Source organism: Natrix helvetica (assembly GCF_964273705.1).
Source record: "Natrix helvetica genome assembly, chromosome: 13".
NCBI classification, from domain to species: Eukaryota; Metazoa; Chordata; class Lepidosauria; order Squamata; family Natricidae; genus Natrix; species Natrix helvetica.
Window position 1 is genome coordinate 15,466,601 of NC_138557.1, and position 19,311 is coordinate 15,485,911.

General features: G+C 48.2%; 1 protein-coding gene across 2 annotated transcripts; it reads left to right on the plus strand.

The window, feature by feature from the left end:
- The first annotated feature begins 1,622 nt into the window (after window positions 1–1,622).
- Window positions 1,623–19,234, plus strand: BRICD5 (BRICHOS domain containing 5). Of its 2 annotated transcripts, none has more exons than XM_081965378.1 (6): window positions 1,623–1,748; window positions 3,537–3,668; window positions 12,344–12,496; window positions 13,454–13,561; window positions 16,473–16,626; window positions 18,962–19,234. In XM_081965378.1, the coding sequence occupies exons 1-6, from the start codon at window positions 1,710–1,712 to the stop codon at window positions 19,054–19,056; spliced, it is 681 nt and encodes a 226-aa protein (XP_081821504.1). In that variant the 5' UTR covers window positions 1,623–1,709; the 3' UTR covers window positions 19,057–19,234. The 2 variants fall into 2 exon arrangements, with proteins under 2 accessions (XP_081821504.1, XP_081821505.1); XM_081965379.1 differs by lacking the exon at window positions 1,623–1,748 and adding an exon at window positions 1,910–2,236.
- Window positions 19,235–19,311: the final 77 nt, after the last annotated feature.

Consider the following 19,311-nt stretch of genomic DNA (forward strand, 5'->3'; position numbering starts at 1 on the left):
TTCCTCTCCTCCGCCCCACCTCTTGTTATCAGTGGGTCTCAGAAGAAGGAGGAAGGCTGGTGTGATCTCTTGCCAGGTATGATTGCTTGGCAAGAGAAAAGGGCAGGTGTGCCATAGAAAGATGACAAACAATGACAGGCCCGCGTGGCCCAGATCTGGGAGCAGGCTTGCCCTGGAATCTCTCAGGTCCTCCAGCAGGACTCTATAAAGCCTTAAGTGAGGCCACACCTAGAATCCTGCATCCAATTTTGGTCACCACACAATAAAAAAGATGTTGAGACTCTAGAAAGAGTGCAGGGAAGAGCAACCAGGATGATGAGGGGACTGGAGGCTAAAACTTAGGATGAACGGTTGCAGGAACTGGGCATGGCTAGTCTAGAGAAGAGAAGGACCAGGGGAGACAGGCAAGCAGTCTTCCAATATTTGAGGGGCTGCCACAGAGAGGAGGGCAGAGGGATGGATTAGAGGACCTACAAGGTCCCTTCCAACAGATTAACAATCTGTAAAGGACACCAAGGAATGTGGAGAGTTGAGCAGTCCTGCTGAAGGTTTTACTCAATGTCTATGCAGAGTGCAAATGGAGAGTTTTCTGCGCGATGGGGATAAGATGAGCTTCTTCACTTCGTTTTCAACTCCTGCCTGGAGCTGACCTGTGGCCATCTTGAAAACCTCTAGTAGGCTCAGTTCAAACTGCAAAGTTGGGGAATCAAAATCAAAATAAACTCAGAACAAGGCAAGCCCCTTCCATATTGCTGTCCTGACAGTTACATTTTGTCCCATGGATGAACCAGGAATCAAAAGGCACCTTTTTCCCATTTGCAAAGAAAGTTTGCATCCTCCAAGATGCAGCTGTTCTCTGTTTCTCAAATCAGGAAGTGTAGAACTTTCCTCCCACAAGGGTCTTGCAATCTTGAAGGAGGTAGAAAGAGAGGGGGGCGGGGAGAAAGAGGAAGGGTGGGGAAACATCTTTTTGTAAGGTATTGATTGCAGTCACACAACTTTTTCAATTTGGTCAATGAATTCTGGATTTTCACAAAAACCAAACCGTAAGCTAATCCAAAAGCCACTTGAAACAAATCATCAAACACCCCACTTAAATGGGCTGTACCAAAACGAAAGTTTTGGTAGGAGAAAACTGTTTCCTTATCCAATAGTTCTTGTCCCTGAAGTTTCAGAACTGGGTACCTCCTTTCCTTGTGCGTGGAAATAAGCGAGCAAGTGAAAGTGATGGGAGCAAAGAGCATCTCTCCAGAGGCAGTGGGAGAGGAAGATCAGAGGACACTCTGTAGCTGATGGGCAAGCAGGGCATTCCCCTCCCCCCCAAACCTTTGCTCTCTGGGCCTGGGGGGGGCAGACAGCTGCTCTCCCCCAGCCAGGTTCCTTCCTACAAGAAAGGGCTGCGGAGCCCTGGAACATCTGCCAGTGTCCAGGTCCCTGCCACAAAGCCCTCGATTGTTCTCCCATGAATGCCTTGGCTGTCTCTCCGGGCAGGGCAGGGCAAGCATCACTGGGGCCTGGCCAGCATCTCTCTGCAGCCCCCCTTCCCTCCACCCACTAGGTAGTCTAGTTTCACCTCCACATGCCTCTGCCCAGGCTGGGAATCCAGGGGCATTGCTCACCTGGCTCTCCTTGGGCCCATTCTTGAGTTTCTAACTGGGAGCTCTGGAATTGCAAAGCCTCGACTCGGTCCGAGGAAAGGGAGATCCGGGATGGAGGAGCAGGCCGTGGCCCACACCACTCTCCATGCAGTAAGTAGCCTTCCCTCCCCACCAGGTTTGTCCCAGGGAGGGCCACAGCCCTGACTCCCTTCCTGCAAGTAAGGGTCCCGTCTTAATGGTGGTGGGTGCTTTTGTGCACCAAAACGCTTTAGAGCTGCTGGATGCCCTGGGCTCCATCCGTGTTGCCTCGGGGGAGAGAAAGGATGCTGCATAAGTGAAGCCCCTCCATCACTCCTAGGTCCAAGCGCCATTCCATAGGTTGAAAACTCAAGCAGCCTCCTTGAATCTCCTTTCCCCCCACTTAGAGAACCGTCTTGAAGGCACCTGCTAGCTACAAGGTCCCATAAGGAATTAATCTGCTCAGGTTTTCCACAACCAGATATCTTGGTCTGGATGGCCCTTCAAATCTGGAAGGGAGAGGCTGAAGGAAGGGCTTTGTGTTATAGGTGCCATAAGATGAGGGCTCTATTCTGAGAGCAAGTCCCACATTTAATCCTTTCTGGAAAAAGATCACTCAGGTAATTACATTTCTTCTTTGCTGCTTTGTCTTCTGTGTGTGTGTGTATTCATCTATAAAGAGATAGAGATATATAAATGTAGAATTAGATAGACAGACAGACAGACAGACATAGGTAGAGATAGATAGATAGATGATAGATAGATAGATAGATAGATAGATAGATAGATAGATAGATAGAGATGATAGATAGATGATAGATAGATAGATAGATAGATAGATAGATAGATAGATATGATAGATAGATGATAGATAGATAGATAGATAGATAGATAGATAGATAGATAGATGATAGATAGATGATAGATAGATAGATAGATGATAGATAGATGATAGATAGATAGATAGATAGATAGATAGATAGATAGATAGATAGATAGAGATGATAGATAGATGATAGATAGATAGATAGATAGATAGATAGATAGATAGATGATAGATAGATAGATAGATAGATAGATAGATAGATAGATAGATAATAGAGATAGATAGATAGATAGATAGATAGATAGATAGATAGATAGATAGATAGATAGATAGATAGATAGATAGATAGATAGATAGATAGATGATAGATGATAGATGATAGATAGATAGATAGATAGATAGATAGATAGATAGATAGATAGATAGATAGGCAGACAGAGATAGATAGATAGATAGATAGATAGATAGATAGATAGATAGATAGATAGATAGATAGATAGATAGATAGATAGATAGATGAATGATAGATAGATACTGTAGGTAGATGTAGGTAGGTAAGTAGGTAAGTGGGTAGATAGGTAAGTGGGTAGGTAGGTAAGTGGGTAGGTAGGTAAGTGGGTAGGTAGGTAGGTAGGTAGGTAGGTAGAGGTAGATAGATACTGTACATAGATACACAGATAGACATAGATTAGATATATAGAATTAGATATAATCAATTTGATAATCAAAATAAGTCAATCAGATGTTTCAATTTTCTAGAGATACAGGAAGATTGTACAATTTATAATTACTTATATGCTGTGGCCAAAACAGTTGGGACAAATTCTCTAACTCTTGGAAATAGCTATAGCTTTTGGAAACTTACACATCAAGCAATGGCACAAAAGATTAGTCTACACTACCTTACATAATTATGATAAATGGAGGAGATAAACCGCTCCAATGCTGTGGTTTTCACATAGCTCAAAAATAAGCGTGTGATATCTTCACTGCTCAATCAGCTTTGCCCCTAGCCCAAAAGAATGTGGCTACACCTGATGGTTATCAATGAAACCAACAATGGAATCCAGGCACTTTTCCTTTTCTCCCCTTAGGAAAAGCCCCCTCCAGCAGAATCCCACAGCCCCTCCAGGATATTTGGGGCCATCTTCTCCATTATGTTGACCTGTGGAATTATCTGCGTCACAGTGGCAGCAACGGTTAGCTTCACCCAGGTTTCGCCCAAGGTAAGAGGTGGCCTTTGGCCCAGAGGGCTGTTAGCCCCGATTCTCAATGTTTTTTGCAGGGGTAGCTGAAAACTTTGTCTCCATCTGAACAAGTGATGGCTGCAGCCCTGCAAAGACCATGCTGAAATCACTCTCAGTTTGACGAATGGAAAACGGATAGAATGGCCTTCTGTTTAAGAGCCTAGCAGCTGGAAGAAGAAGAAAACTTTTCTTTTAAAAAAAGATTTCTTTTATCCCATCTTTATATTTTTTGTAAATAACTCCAGGCAGTGAAAATGCTTAGTATGTCTTCCTCCTCCTATTTTTCCCCATAACCACCCTGTGAGATGGGTTGGGCTGAGTGTGAGTGATTGGCCTAAGGTAGGGGTGTCCAAACTTGGCAACTTTAAGACTTGTGGACTTCAACTCCCAGAATTCCCCAGTCAGCCATGCTGGCTGGGGGATTCTGGGAGTTGAAGTCCACAAGTCTTAAAGTTGCCAAGTTTGGACACCCCTGGCCTAAGGCAACGTCCAGCTGGCTTTCGTGTTTAAGGCAGGATTAGAACTCACCACCAACTGGCTTCTGTGTCAGCATCTTCGCTACTACACCAAATTGCCTCTTTCTTCCTATTGTCTTCCACAGATTGCCACATTTGTATAAAAGCATTTTTCCCCACCAAATTGTATTGATAATACAAGAATGTCTATCGACATTCATAGAAGAATATAGAAGACAATAGAATCCTAGAGTTGAAGGGGCCTTTTGAGGCTGTCAAGTCCAACCCTCTGTTCAGGGCAGGAATCCAAATTCGGTCATCCCAGGCAAAGGGCAGCCCCCTCCTCCTCCTCATGACCCCACTTGATAATCGGCTGCCCTATCAAACTGCTCTTAATAGCAATAGCTGTTAGACTTATATACCGCTTCATAGTGCTTTGCAGCTCTCTCTAAGCAGTTTACATAAGCAGCCTCTTGCCCCTAACAATCTGGGTCCTCCTTTTACCCATCTCAGAAGGATGGATGGCTGAGTCAGCCTTGAGCTGGTCAGGATCGAATTCCTGGTAGTCGGCAGAGTTTGTCTGCCATGCTTCATTTAACCACTGTGTCACCACAACTAATCAGCAAGAACACTTAGACTTATATACCGCTTCACAGGGCTTTGCAACCCTCTCTAAGTAAGTAAGACAACAACAAAGTGGAGATGAGGTGAAATGCATCAGATTCTGTTCCAAAAAATGCCTCTGTGCACTCAGAGGTCTATTCGTGAGCGTAACATGGGTCTGCAGTTCATTAAAGCAACTGCATCTCTCTCCAGGATCAGCTGCTTGAGCCCAAGAAAAGCCACCACTGCTTTAAAGATCTACATGCAATCTACACTATATTGCCAAAAGTAGTCGCTCCCCCATCCAAATAATCAGAATCAGGTGTTCCAATCCCTTCCATGGCCACAGGTGTATAAAACCAAGTCCCTAGGCATGCAGACTGTTTTTACACACATTGGTGAAAGAAGGGGTCCCTCTCAGGAGCTCAGTGAATCCCAGCGTGGAACTGTGATAGGATGCCACCTGTGCAACAAATCCAGTCGTGAAATTTCCTCACTCCTAAATATTCCACAGTCAACTGTCAGCTGTATTATAAGAACAAGGAAGTGTTTGGAAACGACAGCAATTCAGCCACGAAGTGGTCGGCCACGTAAACTCATCCAACATCAGTGTGTGACCTCACAAATGCTCTTCTGGAAGAATGGTCAAAAATTCCCATAAAGACACTCCTGAACCTTGTGGACAGCCTTCCCAGAAGAGATGAAGCTGTTATAGCTGCAAAGGGTGGACCGACATCATATTGAACCCTATGGATTAGGAATGGGATGTCGGTAAGTTCATATGCGAGTAAAGGCAGGTGAGCGAATACTTTTGGCAATATAGTGTATCTGCAATTTTTCAGTCCCATGTGGTCCAGAGCACCTTTTTAGCATCCAGCTTGAAAGACTGAACAGTTCTATCAAAAGGGAAAAAGCCGCCATGAAATGCTCAAAAACTAATTCTGAACAGGGATTCCTCTTCCTTGTCAATCCACAGAGAAGTGCCGTTTTCAAGTCCTAAAATTTGGGAGTAGAGCAGTGCTGGGATTCAATTATTTTTACTACTGGTTCTGTGGGCGTGGCGTGGCTTGGGCGTGGCTTGCTTGATGGGCGTGGCAGCGGAAGGAGACTGCAAAATCCCCATTCCCTCCACATATCACTAACCTCCTTTCCAGCTCCGTTCTCCTGTGCAGGGCAACAGAAGAGGACCCAGCCGATCAGCTGGGACTCCAATCAGCTGGCACTCGAGAGGCAGAGAATAGATGGGGGCGGGGCCAGTCAGAGATGGTATTTGCCAATTCTCTGAACTACTCAAAATTTCCGCTACCGGTTCACGATCCCTGATCACACTTCTGTTGGCCTTAGACCTCCTGCAAGAAGATAGGATCTATTTGTATAGTTCTCCCCCCCCCCATCCACCAAGCACCAGGTGGACCCTACTGAGATTAAGAAACCTGAGTTGTTCCTGGTGCAGTTGATCTAAGGCCTTGGTTATCACTTGGAATGAGAACTAAACTGTACCTTCCAGAAGAACTGAATGTGTCAGCAGAAGGGATGCCAAGAGCACCTGCAGTAAAGCAAATTCTGACCCCATTCAATCCTGGCAAGAGCCTTTCTTTGAGGATTGTGATAATAAAGTTGGAGGGGAGGGAATAGCTATTTTTCTGCCCATATCACATCTGAAGAGAGCTGGTCAATAGTCTGCTTAATATGACTTAGTTCCTTCTATAAGGATAAGGAGGGAGCAGTATTTGCAGAGTGTCATCTGTCCCAACTCAGTCAGTTAGAAAAGAAAGACTCTTGAATCCATTATTAATGAAAATAGACTTTACTAAAGCCAAGTGGTTACCGAAGAAGCAAAGCCGGATCTGGCCTTCTCACGCTCAAAGCATATGGTTAACTTTCCCCTTGCTCCCAACCTTCCCCCCCCCCCTTGTCTTTAAACATCCAATTAAATTGTTTGGGTAACAGCCCATGGCTTTTCAGGCTGGTTCAGCATTCCATAATGTGACCTTGGAACAGCAGGTGGCTCTCAGGGAACAGCACAATGTGTAGTTTTGATTCCTCTCATGCTTATCCTCCCCCCCTTATCCCACCCCTCAGTCATCGTCCCGTCCCCCCACCACCACCCCTGCTGAGTATGGCAGGCTGGCAGCAAGTGAAAGATGCCATAGCAGCATGGCAGCCCTGGCACAGAGCCTCTGTAAGAACTATTCCTGGCATCTGGATTGAGTTACTCAGATTCACTTGAAGTTGGACTTTTGAACCCCGCAGATCCTAAAGCGATGCCGGTGGTGTGATCTAGCAGGATTATTTGGGAGGATTGTGGGCCTCTTGGTCCTGGTGAAGAAAACAAGATCCTGGGAGCTACGAGTTCAGTCATCTGTGTCTTAAATTGAGACGATCTATCTAGCAATTTAAAGTAAAGCAGAAAGTGGAAGATGTCATCGATTTATCTGCATCCTCTCCATTAAATACAATTCAGACAACTGTATCAGAGCAGCCTCGAAGTGAAATCTCACAATGTCCTATGCATCAGAAGAACAGGGTGGACTGGAGGCTAAAACATACGATGGACGGTTGCAGGAACTGGGCCTGGCTACTCTAGTGAAGAGAAGGACCAGGGGAGACACGATAGCAGTCTTCCAATAGTTGAGGGGCTGCCCAGGGGTAAAATTCAATTTTTTAAATTACCTGTTCTGTGGGTGTGGCAGGGGAAGGATACTGCAAAATCTCCATTCCCACTCCACTCTGGGACCAGTCAGAGGTGGCATTTGCCGGTTCTCTGAAGTACTCAAAAGATTCCGCTATCGGTTTTCCGGAATCTATCAGAACCTGCTGAATTTCACCCCTGGGGCTGCCCCAGAAAGGAGGGGGTCAAGCTATTTTCCAAAGCACCCGAAGGCCAGACAAGGAATAATGGATGGAAACTGAACAAGGAGAGATTCAAGCTGGAAATAAGGAGGAATTTTCTGACAGTGAGAGCAATCAACCCATGGAACAGAAGTTGCATTCGGAAGTTGTGGGAGCTTCATCACTGGAGACTTTCAAGAAGAGACTGGACTGCCATCTGCCAGAAATGGTGTAGAGTCTCATGCTTGGGCAGGGGGTTGGACTACAAGGTTCCTTCCAACTCTGTTAATCTGTATTAATCTGTATGGAAGCCTGTCCAATGAAATCTGGTAACAGTTCCAGTGAGAAGCAGACACTCACATCAAGAAAGAGCATATGAAGATGTACAATGCAATCTTTGCAATCTTTGACTGTCCTGGTTGGTCAGGGCTTCTTGGTTGTGATAGGAAGTTGGCCATGTGGCGGTTAATGCCTTCTTCAAGGAGGAGATGTTTCCACCTGCTCTGAACAAGGGGACTCAAGGAGTCATTGCTGAACACCCCAGAACTGGACAATTTTTATCTGCTCTCCATTTTTCTTCCTCCTTGGGAGAGTTGGTAAGAAGAGTTGATTGGCTTTAGCTCTGGAGGATCCTGGAAGAAACTGATCATCTGCATCCTTCCCAGTCAAGTTCAGAATCATTCACATCACCGAAACGGCCTTGATTGCACCCAATCAAATTCAATGGAACATGGAGGGAGGTGGCACCTCTACATTGCCCCCTTGAGTTAACAACAGGATTTGATGGAACTGACTATGGTGTCATCTTAGGGCCGTGATGGCGAAATTATGGCACATGTTTTAGCCCTCCCCAAGCTCCTAGAAAGCCTCTGGAGCCTGAGGAGGGCGGAAAATGGATCTGTTGCAGGCCAAAAGCAGGGGGGAGGGCAGGGGGGGTCACACATGCATGTGAACGGGGGGTCATGCACATAGCATTATGGGTGTGGGCATGCCCCGCACGGCCCCCTTCACTCCCCCAGCTTTTGGTACGCGATGGGAAAAGGGTTAGCCATCACTGTCTTAGGGCGTCAAACTCAAGGCCCGCAGGTCTGTGATGTGGTTGGATCCAGCTCGCAGGGCCATCCTGGTCTACACAACATGAAGAGGAAAGATCAGGCCAGCATAGTTTTGGCCTGGTCTACCCAATGTGAAGAGGAAACATGCCAGCAGTTTGGGGAGTGGTGTCAAGCTGGCCATACCCACCCAGTTGGCCACACCCACCCAGTTGGCCACACCCACCCAGTTGGCCACACCCACCCAGTCAGCCACGCCCCCCAAGGTCAACCACAGCCCTGATGCAGCCCTCAATGAAATTGAGTTTGACACCCCTGTTTTAGGGGATTGGACCAGGAGTTTGAAGCACAAGTTTTGGTTGAACCCAACAAGGACTATGATGTCCTTATGGCATACTTAACTAAACTTGAAGTACTTCAACACCAGAAGGCTTTCATTCAAGTATTCTGGTATTCGAAGTACTTTGCCCTCCCCTCAACTGCCCTTGAAAGCCAATACGGGAAGACTCCTCACCCAGAGAGCCAAGGCCTTGTGACTCTGAACGCACACAAACAACTGAGGATGTGCGTCTACTACACAGCCTTCATACCAGCCTCATCTCACCATTATTGCATAAATACCTAGGCACGTAGGGCAATTCTACACACACACACACACACCGGCTTTTACATAGCAACCCTGCTATGACATAGACTGTTGCCAGGTCGTGTGCAGCAATGCTTAAAATTTGTTGGACGATGCTCCATGCCATAAATTAGACTAAGTCAGCCTCTAGTTTGCCACATTAGAGTGCTCTGTAATTTGATATAGTCTTCCACAGATTAACCTTTATGCTCCCCTACACCCATCTAATGCTCCTGTTCCTCATTTTTTAGACTCATCTTTTAAATAGATACTTTCTAGCATCTCTAAGAATTATTTTCTTTAAACTCTGATGCTCTTTCATTGACGGTTCCCCACCTGCTTCATGCTGGTCCAGTGGTGAGTTCCGGATCCTGTCAAAACTGATACACCGTGATGGGGCAAGGCATCCACTATGTGGATGCGTGCTGTGCGCGCAAGTGCACCCACCACCCGCGATGCTCCAGCTGCTTGGCGGAGCGTATGCTCCGCATGTGCAAATGGCCCGGTTGGGTCAAATAAGAGGTCAGGACGACAGGTGGGTGGGTGGGCCCTCCGGAGCACCGTACTGGAATGGTACCTGGTGCTCCCAGCAGGCTCCGGTACGCCCCGTAACCCACCACTGCTTTGGGGTTTTCTCCTCTCTCTGCTCCTATTTAACATCTACATCAGTGTTTCTCAACCTTGGTGACTTTAAGTCCTATGTGCTTCAACTACCAGAATCCCCCAGCCAGCATAGCTGGCTGGGGAATTCTGGGAGTTGAAGTCCACAGGACTTAAAAGTCGCCAAGGTTGAGAAACACTGATCTACATGAAGCTGATGGATGAGGTCATATACTAATACGCAGTAAAGTGTGATCAATAATAGCAATAGCCCTTAGACTTCTATACCTACGCACTGTGCTTTTACAGCCCTCTCTAAGCGGTTTACAGAGTCAACCTCTGGCCCCAAACAATTTGGGTCCTCATTATGCCCTTGGAAGGTGGGAAGGCTGAGTCAACTTTGAGCCTGGTGGGATTCAAACTGCCAAATTGCCATCAGCAGAAGCAGCCCGAAGTACTGCACTCTAACCACTGTACCACTGTGGTGTATAACGTTGATTGTACCAATTTTGCATCTATGCTAAGGGTCAACCAGGTGAAGCTACCAGGTTGTTTGTCTGTTGTGTGTCTATTTGTGGCTCATCAATAAGATGGAAGATATTCATTTGGCTCATTGTATCTTGGTAGTTGCAATTGTTTCTTAATCCCTTTGGACTGTTGTTTACTGCCCACAGTTCACTGCAGAGGATTAGATGGCCATATTAATTGTATAATTGGCATTAAAAACAAATGGCAGAGGGAGGCAGCCTGCTTAGAGGAATTTGAAGAATTTCCAGAATCCATGCCTTCAGTCTTGGCTCCAAGAAAAAAAATACTTTATGGATCAAGCAATTCTATCAGCTTTACAAAAAGGAAAAGAGCAAGAAAAACCCATGGTTTTATAGACAGAATAATTTTAGAAGAAGCTGGTGGCCATCGGAAGTACTGGACAGAATTTCTCAATGCAATTTCTCAACACAATCAACATCAATGACTTATTGATTCAAAATGGGGGGGAAATATGCCATCATTTAAAAATTTAAGCAATTGGAGGATTGAAATTTTGGAAATACTGATCAGTTATAATATATAAACAATATATTACAACAACTCAATCAACAATATAAAGCTATTCTCCAAAGCACCTGAAGGCCAGGCAAGGAACAATGGATGGAAACTGATCAAGGAGAGATTCAACCTGGAAATAAGGAGGAATTTTTCTGACAGTGAGAACAATCAACCAGTGGAACAGAAGTTGCCTTTGGAAGTTGTGGGAGCTTCATCACTGGAGGCTTTCCAGAAGAGATTGGACTGCCATTTGTCAGAAATGATATAGGATCTCCTGCTTGAGTGGGAGGTTGGAGTAGATTACCTTCAAGGTTCCTTCCAACTCTGCTAATCTAATCTATTTATTAAAATCTTCAACTGCCTAACTCTCTGAGCATTTTATAACACACTAAAATATACAATTTGAAAAGCACACAATCAAATCAAATGCAAAACCAGGATAATTAAGAAACCATCTCAAAGACATCCATTCCTGGGTATATTTCCATTAGACTCTTTGCTTCCTCTAGAAAAGGAAATAGAACAATTTTCTATACCTTAATACTTGCAATTACAGTAATATGAGTTCTTGGTGTAGTAGTTAAGGTGCCAGTGAGTCTGAATCTTTCCTTAGCCATGAAGCGAGCTGTGTGGCCTTGGGCCAGTCCCTTAGCCCTGGAATGGAGGGTTACTCAAAAGTAACCCCCCTCAAATTACATTAATGTTGACCAAGAATCAAGCAGAACCAACTGACCAACCTGATTTCTATCTCCAAGGCTGAGGGGTCAACTTGGGCCACGTTCAGACACTTTTTGGTGTAGGTTTCAGAAATCCATCACGCAGTTTGTGTCCAAAATATCTGTCTGCCTTTCGCAGAGTTTATTTGGCTTTTATAAAGTTTTTACAAGCAAAGCACAGAGCAACAACACATTACTTTCGGTTTTACTCCCCCAAATCTTCCCTAGTGAATTCAGAAAGATATTCAGGCCAAGGATAACTCATGCCTTTGCTCTGGTGAATTAATGAGCTAATAGATAACGGCTGTGCATCACCTTTCCCTTATTCCTGCATCTGCTTCTGCTAATTAGGTGAGATGTAGGTTTCCAAGATAAACAGCCACTGAGGTCATGGTAGTTTCTACGCATGCCCTTACGTAAGCCTTACCTCTCATTCCTACATTTTGGAGAAAGCAACCGCAAGCCAGTCCCATTTGCCTCTGATGTAAAACCGGGGGGGGGGGGGGAGCAACTATGGCCCCTTCATGACCTATGGACTTCAACCCCCAGAATCCCCGCGGCAGCATGGAGCCGATTTCCACTAGTCGTAAAGGGGCCAGAGTTGCCCAGCCCTCCCCTAAAAGGACCTGGGAAGGGGCAGGGATGTGAGACTTACAGGAAGTGGGTGCTGGAAGGTCTGATGCAACTTGCCAAAGTCCTCACGCTCTGTGTTGTGTCATTATAGCCTCTTTCGCAAGTAACGCGACTAAACTTCCAGAATCGACCGGGATCCTCGATGAACCAGTCCGTGGTAGTCAGCAAGGCCAAGAAAACCATCACCTACTACATCACGACTTCCAGTAACCAAACCACCGCCATCTTGTTTGATTGCAAGAATGTGAGCACGCACTCTTTCCCAGTTAAAGGGGAGAACGTGTGCCTACCTGGGGTTGTGTTGTCCATTTCATAGGGATGTGAGGAGAGGGAAGGGGCGCGTTCTGTCAACAGCCGGGGCTCTTCAGCAATTTTTAGGACCGGACAATGAGATGTGAAGGCAGATGCCCCATTCTGGCAGCAGGTGGCTGGGATTCTGTGTTGGCAGCCAGTTCTAGCAGGGGTCAGCCAATTGCCTCTTGATGGCCCTGGGCTGCTGCTAGCCCCCTCCCCAGGAGGAAAACAAGGCTTGCTGCTCATTGGAAACCCCCCCCCCACCTCTCCGAGACGGGAGCGAGTGTTCCATTGTTGAGATTCTTGTCTGACAGGCACACTCTGATTCCCCCAAACCCCAGAACCTGGGAGAATCTTGAAAGCCTTTTCCTGTTCCCTACATCTGCAGCGTATTTGAAGGACAGAGGTGCAGAGATCGGTTTCCAGTGAGGTTGCCTGGAAGGTCATTTATTGATTGATGTAGAACATTGATATGGCCGCTTAACTCGGTCTCAGTGACTCCAGGTGGCTTCCAGAAACGAACCGTTCTTGTCCTGATTCTTTGCTGGGGCAACTGAACAGGTCTGGCTGGCTCTTTGGCATGTGGGAAGGGCATCTCCCAAGCTTGGGCTGAGGTCTGGTGTAACCCAATTTGGGGGGGGGGCTTTAATGCAGTGATCTCCGATCTTTCCAGCTTTGTGTAGCTGGGGCAGTGAGTGGGAGGGTGGGGGGTGGAGAAGAGATGATTCTGCGCAAGAGGTAGGCATTCCCATGCACCGCTCACACAAATGGCGTTTTGGGTGTGCGCTCGCCTACCACTTGGGCAGCCCAGTTCCAGACAGGCTGTGGGCCTCATGCTTTGCATGGTTTGCACCCCCTGGTTTGCATGCTTCAATGGGCCTCATGCTTTGCCTGGTTCTCTGCGCAGGGTTACGTCTGCTATAAGCTGTCAGGGCACAGCAATTGTTATCTGAAGAGGATGAATGCCCGGGATCAGGATGCTGCCCAGGCCTCCTTCAACCTATCAAAGCACAAGGTGAGTGCCTGCAACAGCCTGGCCTAAGAAGAATCTCGCCAATTGATTTGTCCGTCCATCCATCCCCTCCTCCTCTCTCTCAGCACGAGGGCTGCCTCTGTGGGGCAAGGCACACTCTCTTGCCAGGCAGCTCTGGGTGCAGGAGGCGGCTAGTCTCCCAATCTCCAGCAGGCATCTCTGGGGCATCAAATAGGAGAAGGCTGGCATAGCCAAAGGGCATAAGGCAGGGGTGTCCAAACTTGGGAACTTTAAGACTTGTGGACTTCAACTCCCAGAATTCCCCAGCCAGCCATGCTGGCTGGGGAATTCTGGGAGTTGAAGTCCACAAGTCTTAAAGTTCCCAAGTTTGGACACCCCTGGCATAAGGCAAGCGGTTTCCTTCCTTAATTCATCACTCCATTAATCAGTTCCGACTAGCCTCAGTTGCTGAACCCTCTCTAGGCTGTGTGCAAAAAAAACACCATGGAAAAACAGATACAATGGTGGAGAGATTTTGGATTAGCTGTCAAAGCAAGATGACCCTCCACGCACAGGAAGAGTTACATCTCCGAATGTCAGAAGTGTGTGTCCTTAGGATCAACGCCCGAAGCCCATGGTTGCATCAGGACTTAGTTTGCAAGCTACTGCCAGTTACCCAACCAGCCGGTGGTTTCAGTTTCCTCATTGTCTTTTCTGAGCTTGTGAGGCATTTTTAACTCTCTCCTGGACTTCTTGGCCCTTGTTCTAAAACAAGGATGTGCAATCTTGGCAACTTTTAAGACTTTAACCAGCATGGCCGGCTGGGGGATTCTGGGAGTTGAAGTCCACAAGTCTTAAAAGTTGCTAAGGTTGGACACCTCTGGACTAAAGGAAATTTTTCAGGGAGTGCTTGAAATTCTCAGAGAGTTCATTATATCAGCTGTCTCCTGAATCGGGCTGGCCCTGGTTGACCGGCATCTCAGGCCAGCCCTGAGCCTCACAAAGGACCCACGGATGAAGCCCAAGACTTACAACACTTGACCCGCGTTGTGAAATTGTGCACTTCTGCATACGACCCGCACTTACAATTTTACTGGCTAACTGTTAGGGGGAAGGGGAAGAGAACCTTTTTTTTTTTTTTGCAAGGCCTCCAAACTATCCAAATATTGGAAGTGCAATTTCTGGCCACTTTTCACAACCGAAGCAAAAGAGCGAGGGGGCCTGGCAATGGCCTTAGCCCACTTTTAAAAACACCTTTGCAAACCCCAAAATGGTGTTATGGGAAACCCCTTTAAAAGTGTTGGGTGGCCTCTGGCTTCAGCCCCCTCCCCGTTGCTCATTCCTCAGCCGGGATCAGTTATCCCCCCTAATGCAGGGGTGTCCAAACTTGGGAACTTTCAGACTTGTGGACTTCAACTCCCAGAATTCCCCAGCCAGGAGCTGGCTGGGGAATTCTGGGAGTTGAAGTCCACAAGTCTGAAAGTTCCCAAGTTTGGACACCCCTGCCCTAATGGAAAAGCAGTAGATAACACTCTGGGGGTTGGTAACTCATGGCTACCTTTGAGCGATTCCCGTCAGGTGAATGAAAACAAAGCCACATTGTCCGAAAGGCTGCTGCCACTGGAAAAGTCAGAGCGAGGGGGCGTCAGGCCTGGAGGGCAGAGGTCCGATTTCGGGAAGACAGAAGGCTCTCTTTGCTGCAAATGTCAGAAGGAAGCTGGCTGGGCTCAGGTTTCTGCTCTGCCCAAACAGGAGCTGCCATTCCTCACCAATGCAGCTAAGATGCCTCCAGAGGCAGAGAGGGAAGAAGGGGGGACGCAGTGCACTTGTTCACATATCCCACCCCCTGGATATCCAGTTCAGGGTAGCCTTAGGGCCGGGGTGTCGAACTCAATTTCACTGAGGGCCACATCAGGGCTGTGGTTGGCCTCGGGGGGCGGGCGGGCGGAGGCAGACATGGTGGGTGTGGCGTGGTCAGCTTGACACCACTCACTGGGCGTGGCCGACTAGATGGCTGTGTCCAGCATTAACGCCACTCCTCAAACTGCTGGCATGTTTCCTCTTTGCACTGGGTAGACTGGGCTGAAGTGACGTGGGACGGCCCCTTACATTTTCCAGATCTGACATCGTGGGCCGCATCCAGCCTGCAGGCCTTGAGTTTGACACCCCTGCCTTAGGGCCTCTCCTAAAGTGGCAGCCCCAGCCAAGGGGTCTCCAAAGTTAGCAAATTGAAGACTTGTGGACTTCTTCAACTCCCAGAATTCGCCAGCCAGCCATGCAAGTCTTCAATTTGCTAACTTTGGAGAGTCCTGGGTTAGAGGAACAGTGGCCTCTTGGTCCCTTGGGGCTGCAGTCTAGAAAGCACTCCCAGGGCGACTCTGGTCTTTAAACGCTTCTTTTGGAGAAAAGCAGCATGGAAACAGGTTAACAGAGTTAGAAGGGTACTTATAGGTCATCTAGTCCAACCCCTCCCCACCCCACCCCGCTCAAGCACGAGACCCTACACCATTTCTGACAAATTTGCAGTCTCTTCTTGAAAGCCTCCAGTGATGAAGCTCCCACAACTTCTGAAGGCAACTTCTGTTCCACTGGTTGATTGTTCTCACTGTCAGAAAATTCCTCCTTATTTCCAGGTTGAATCTCTCCTTGGTCAATCTCCATCCATTATTCCTTCTCTGGTCTTCAGGTGCCTTGGAGAATAGCTTGACCCCCTTCCTCTCTGTAGCAGCCCCTCAAATATTGGAAGACTGTTATCATGTCTCTCCTGGTCCTTCTTTTCACTAGACTAGCCATGCACCTTCGGATACCAGGCAGGTGGAGTGGGCACTTGGCACCCCAGTGCCTCTTCCAGGAAGCGCTTCCCACGGTGCAGCCGCCTGCGATGGGGATCCTGAGGTTGAGTGGGCCAGTCTGTTCCCGGAGCCATGCTCATCATCCTTCCTTTCTTTGCTAGGAGGACCCACCGCTGCTTCCCAGCCACGGCTCCCAATACTACCGGGAATTCCTAGGGGTTGTGCCAGGGAGCTTGGTGCAGCCAGCGGAGGCAGGAGAGGCTGCCCGGGCTCTGTGCAAGCAGGTGCCCATCCGCTGGGTTAAGAAGAAAGATGGTAAGTTGATGGGCGCAGCTGTGCCAAAGCCCCCAGGGGGCCTCTGCTCCCTTTGAGTTGCAAGTGAAGCTGAAATCCCCCTGGTGCCAATCAGAGGTGCCAATGCTGGCATTTGTTGGGAGCTGCTGGCAGCAACATCTGGTGTCCAGAGGCTCCCTTCCTGACTCAGAAAGGGCACTGAGGGTGGGCGTCTGGCCTCCATCACTGGCACAGGCGGTGTGGTTGGGGAAAGGACGCACCTGTTGGAGCACAGCTAAGTTGGTTTAATTCATCTGAGGCAAACTTGGCAGAAGAGAGCACATCTGGCCTAGGGGTTAAGGCATCAGGCTACGTAGAAACTGGAGTTCAAGTCCTGGCCCAAGGCACAAAGCCAGCTGAGTGACCTTGGGCCAGTCCCTCCCTCTCAGCCCTGGAAAGGAGGAAATGGCAAGCTAGCGTATTTCTCGAAGTATAAGACGCACCAAGATTTTGAAGAGGTAAATTTTTTGCACTCTACAGACCTCCCAAACCCTCATTTTTTGTGAAAAACGGCATGCAAAGAGTTTGAAAGGCCTGAAAGGGCTTCTGGGGGCTGGAGGAGAATGAACAAAAAAACAGTTTTTTGCGAACACGGATCCATTTTTTGGCCAAAAAGGGCATGTATAGGCTTTGGGAAGCTTGTAGAGTGCTCCTGGGGGCTGGGGGGCAAAAACGAGCAAGAAATTGGCTGTTTGTTGCTCATTTCTGCCCTCCCCAGCCCCCAGGAGCACTTTGCAATTCTCCCAAACCCTCTGCACGTCCATTTTTTTGCAAAGGGGCCAGGGTTTCGGGAGACCAAAAATGCTGTATTCAGTGTATAAGACGCACCCAGATTTTCACCCTCTTGGGGGGGGGGGGGGAAGGTGCGTCTTATACTCCGAAAAATACAGTACTTCTGAAAAACCTTGCCACGAAAACTGCAGGGATTTGAGCAGGCAGTTGCCAGCAGTCAACAATGACTCAAAAGCGCGCAGACACACACAAAAGCAAGGCACAAACCCCCTTGTACTTCGAGAACGTTGCAGATGTCAGTGAGCAGAAGGAAGGGGTCGAATCTAATCCAGGACCTCTGAACCTCCCTGCACTCTGAATCCGCCCAAAACCCACAGGAGCCAACATTACGTGCCTGATGGGGATCCCTCCTCCCAGGAAGGATGAAAGGTTTGCCTCCCATGTGGCAGCATCAGAGGTCAACAGCAGCAAAAGCTGAGATCTACAGCGGAGTCCCCAATCCTGGGCTGCGGCCCATTCAGAACTGGGCTGCGCAAGAGGCAGGCGAGCGCCTGCACACAGCTCCATTTGCACAAGCAGCGGGAACTCGCGCATGCAGTCGCTTACCACGTGCACGGATTCATCCCACCCCCACCCCAGCCGCAAAGCCGGTAAGGTTGAGGACCACTGATTAGAGCAGGGGTGTCAAACTCGATTTCACTGAGGGGCGCATCAGGGTTGTGTTTGACCTCAGGGGGCTGGGGGGGGGGGAGCATGGCCATGGTGGGCGTGGCCAGCTCAACGTCACTCGTGTCCGGGGTGCCTGTGGGGGCCCGAGCGCTCCGCCAGTGAATAGGGGTTCCTACACTCCGTTTTTGGCTGTGCCGACCTCCTGCAACCCTCTGCCTATGAAAATGGAGCTCCGTTTTCGCTAGCAGAGGCAGTGTGGTCCAGTCCTTTGCTACTCCCAGGTCAGTCCCGTGGGCCAGATCTACTGTGTTTTTCGGAGTATAAGATGCACCAAGATTTTGAAGAGGCAAATTAAAATAAAAAAGTTTTTGCACTCTACAAACCTCCCAAATACGGGCCTGTTTTTTGTCAAAAAAATGGAGGCTTTTTTTAAGGAGGCTTCCAGAGTGCTCCCGGGGCTGGGGGGGGGGGAGCAAAAACAATAAAAAAGCCCCCTTTTTTGCTCATTTCTGCCCTCCCCAGCCCCCCAGGAGCACTCTGGAAGCCTCCTAAAGGCTGTGCATGGCCATTTTGGTGAAGGGGCGGGGTTTCAGGAGGCCAAAAATGCTGCATTCAGTGTATAAGACGCGCCCAGATTTTCACCCTCTTATACTCCGAAAAATACGGTAAGTAACCCGTAGGCTGAATCCGCCCCCCGGAGCCTTGAGTTTGACACCCCTGGATTAGAGGGTCTTAAAATCAAAACGAACTTTGGGGTTTTTTCCCCCCTCCAGTTCCCGAAGACAAGCAACCGCCATTGCAATTGCCTGTCCCTGCTAAGATGCTAACATTTATAGCTTATCCAAAGGTCTCTGTTTCCCTCCCCCCCCCACACCCAAAAACCCACCTTTCGACAAACTCTTTGTGCTCCTCACAGATCCTCCAAAGCAGCGGCTCATCTACCTCTGCATTGACATCTGCTTCCCAAACAACATCTGTGTCTCCATCTGTTTCTACTACCTTCCTGAGTGAAGGTCCAAAGAGACCGACATCCGCGGTCCAGCTCGGCTGCCCTTGAACCGAATCAAGACCTGAGGTCACCCCCCCACCCACCCCCAGTGCTTGACCCGAATCCTCCAGCCTCCCATGAGAGCCTCCCACCTCCTCATTCAGGACTCTGGACGGAAGGAAAACAACTCCACTACTTGGTCATCTTGATATATATATATATACATACATTTACGAAGTTTGTCGCTTTCAACTATAACCTGTAAATAATTGTTTCTG

Bases quoted from the DNA above. Each gene is read 5' to 3' on its own strand.
- BRICD5 (XM_081965378.1), top strand. From the start codon at position 1,710: ATGGAGGAGCAGGCCGTGGCCCACACCACTCTCCATGCA. The intron at 1,749-3,536 runs GTAAGTAGCCTT...TTCTCCCCTTAG, and splicing joins CCCACACCACTCTCCATGCA to GAAAAGCCCCCTCCAGCAGA. The intron at 13,562-16,472 runs GTGAGTGCCTGC...TTTCTTTGCTAG, and splicing joins TCAACCTATCAAAGCACAAG to GAGGACCCACCGCTGCTTCC.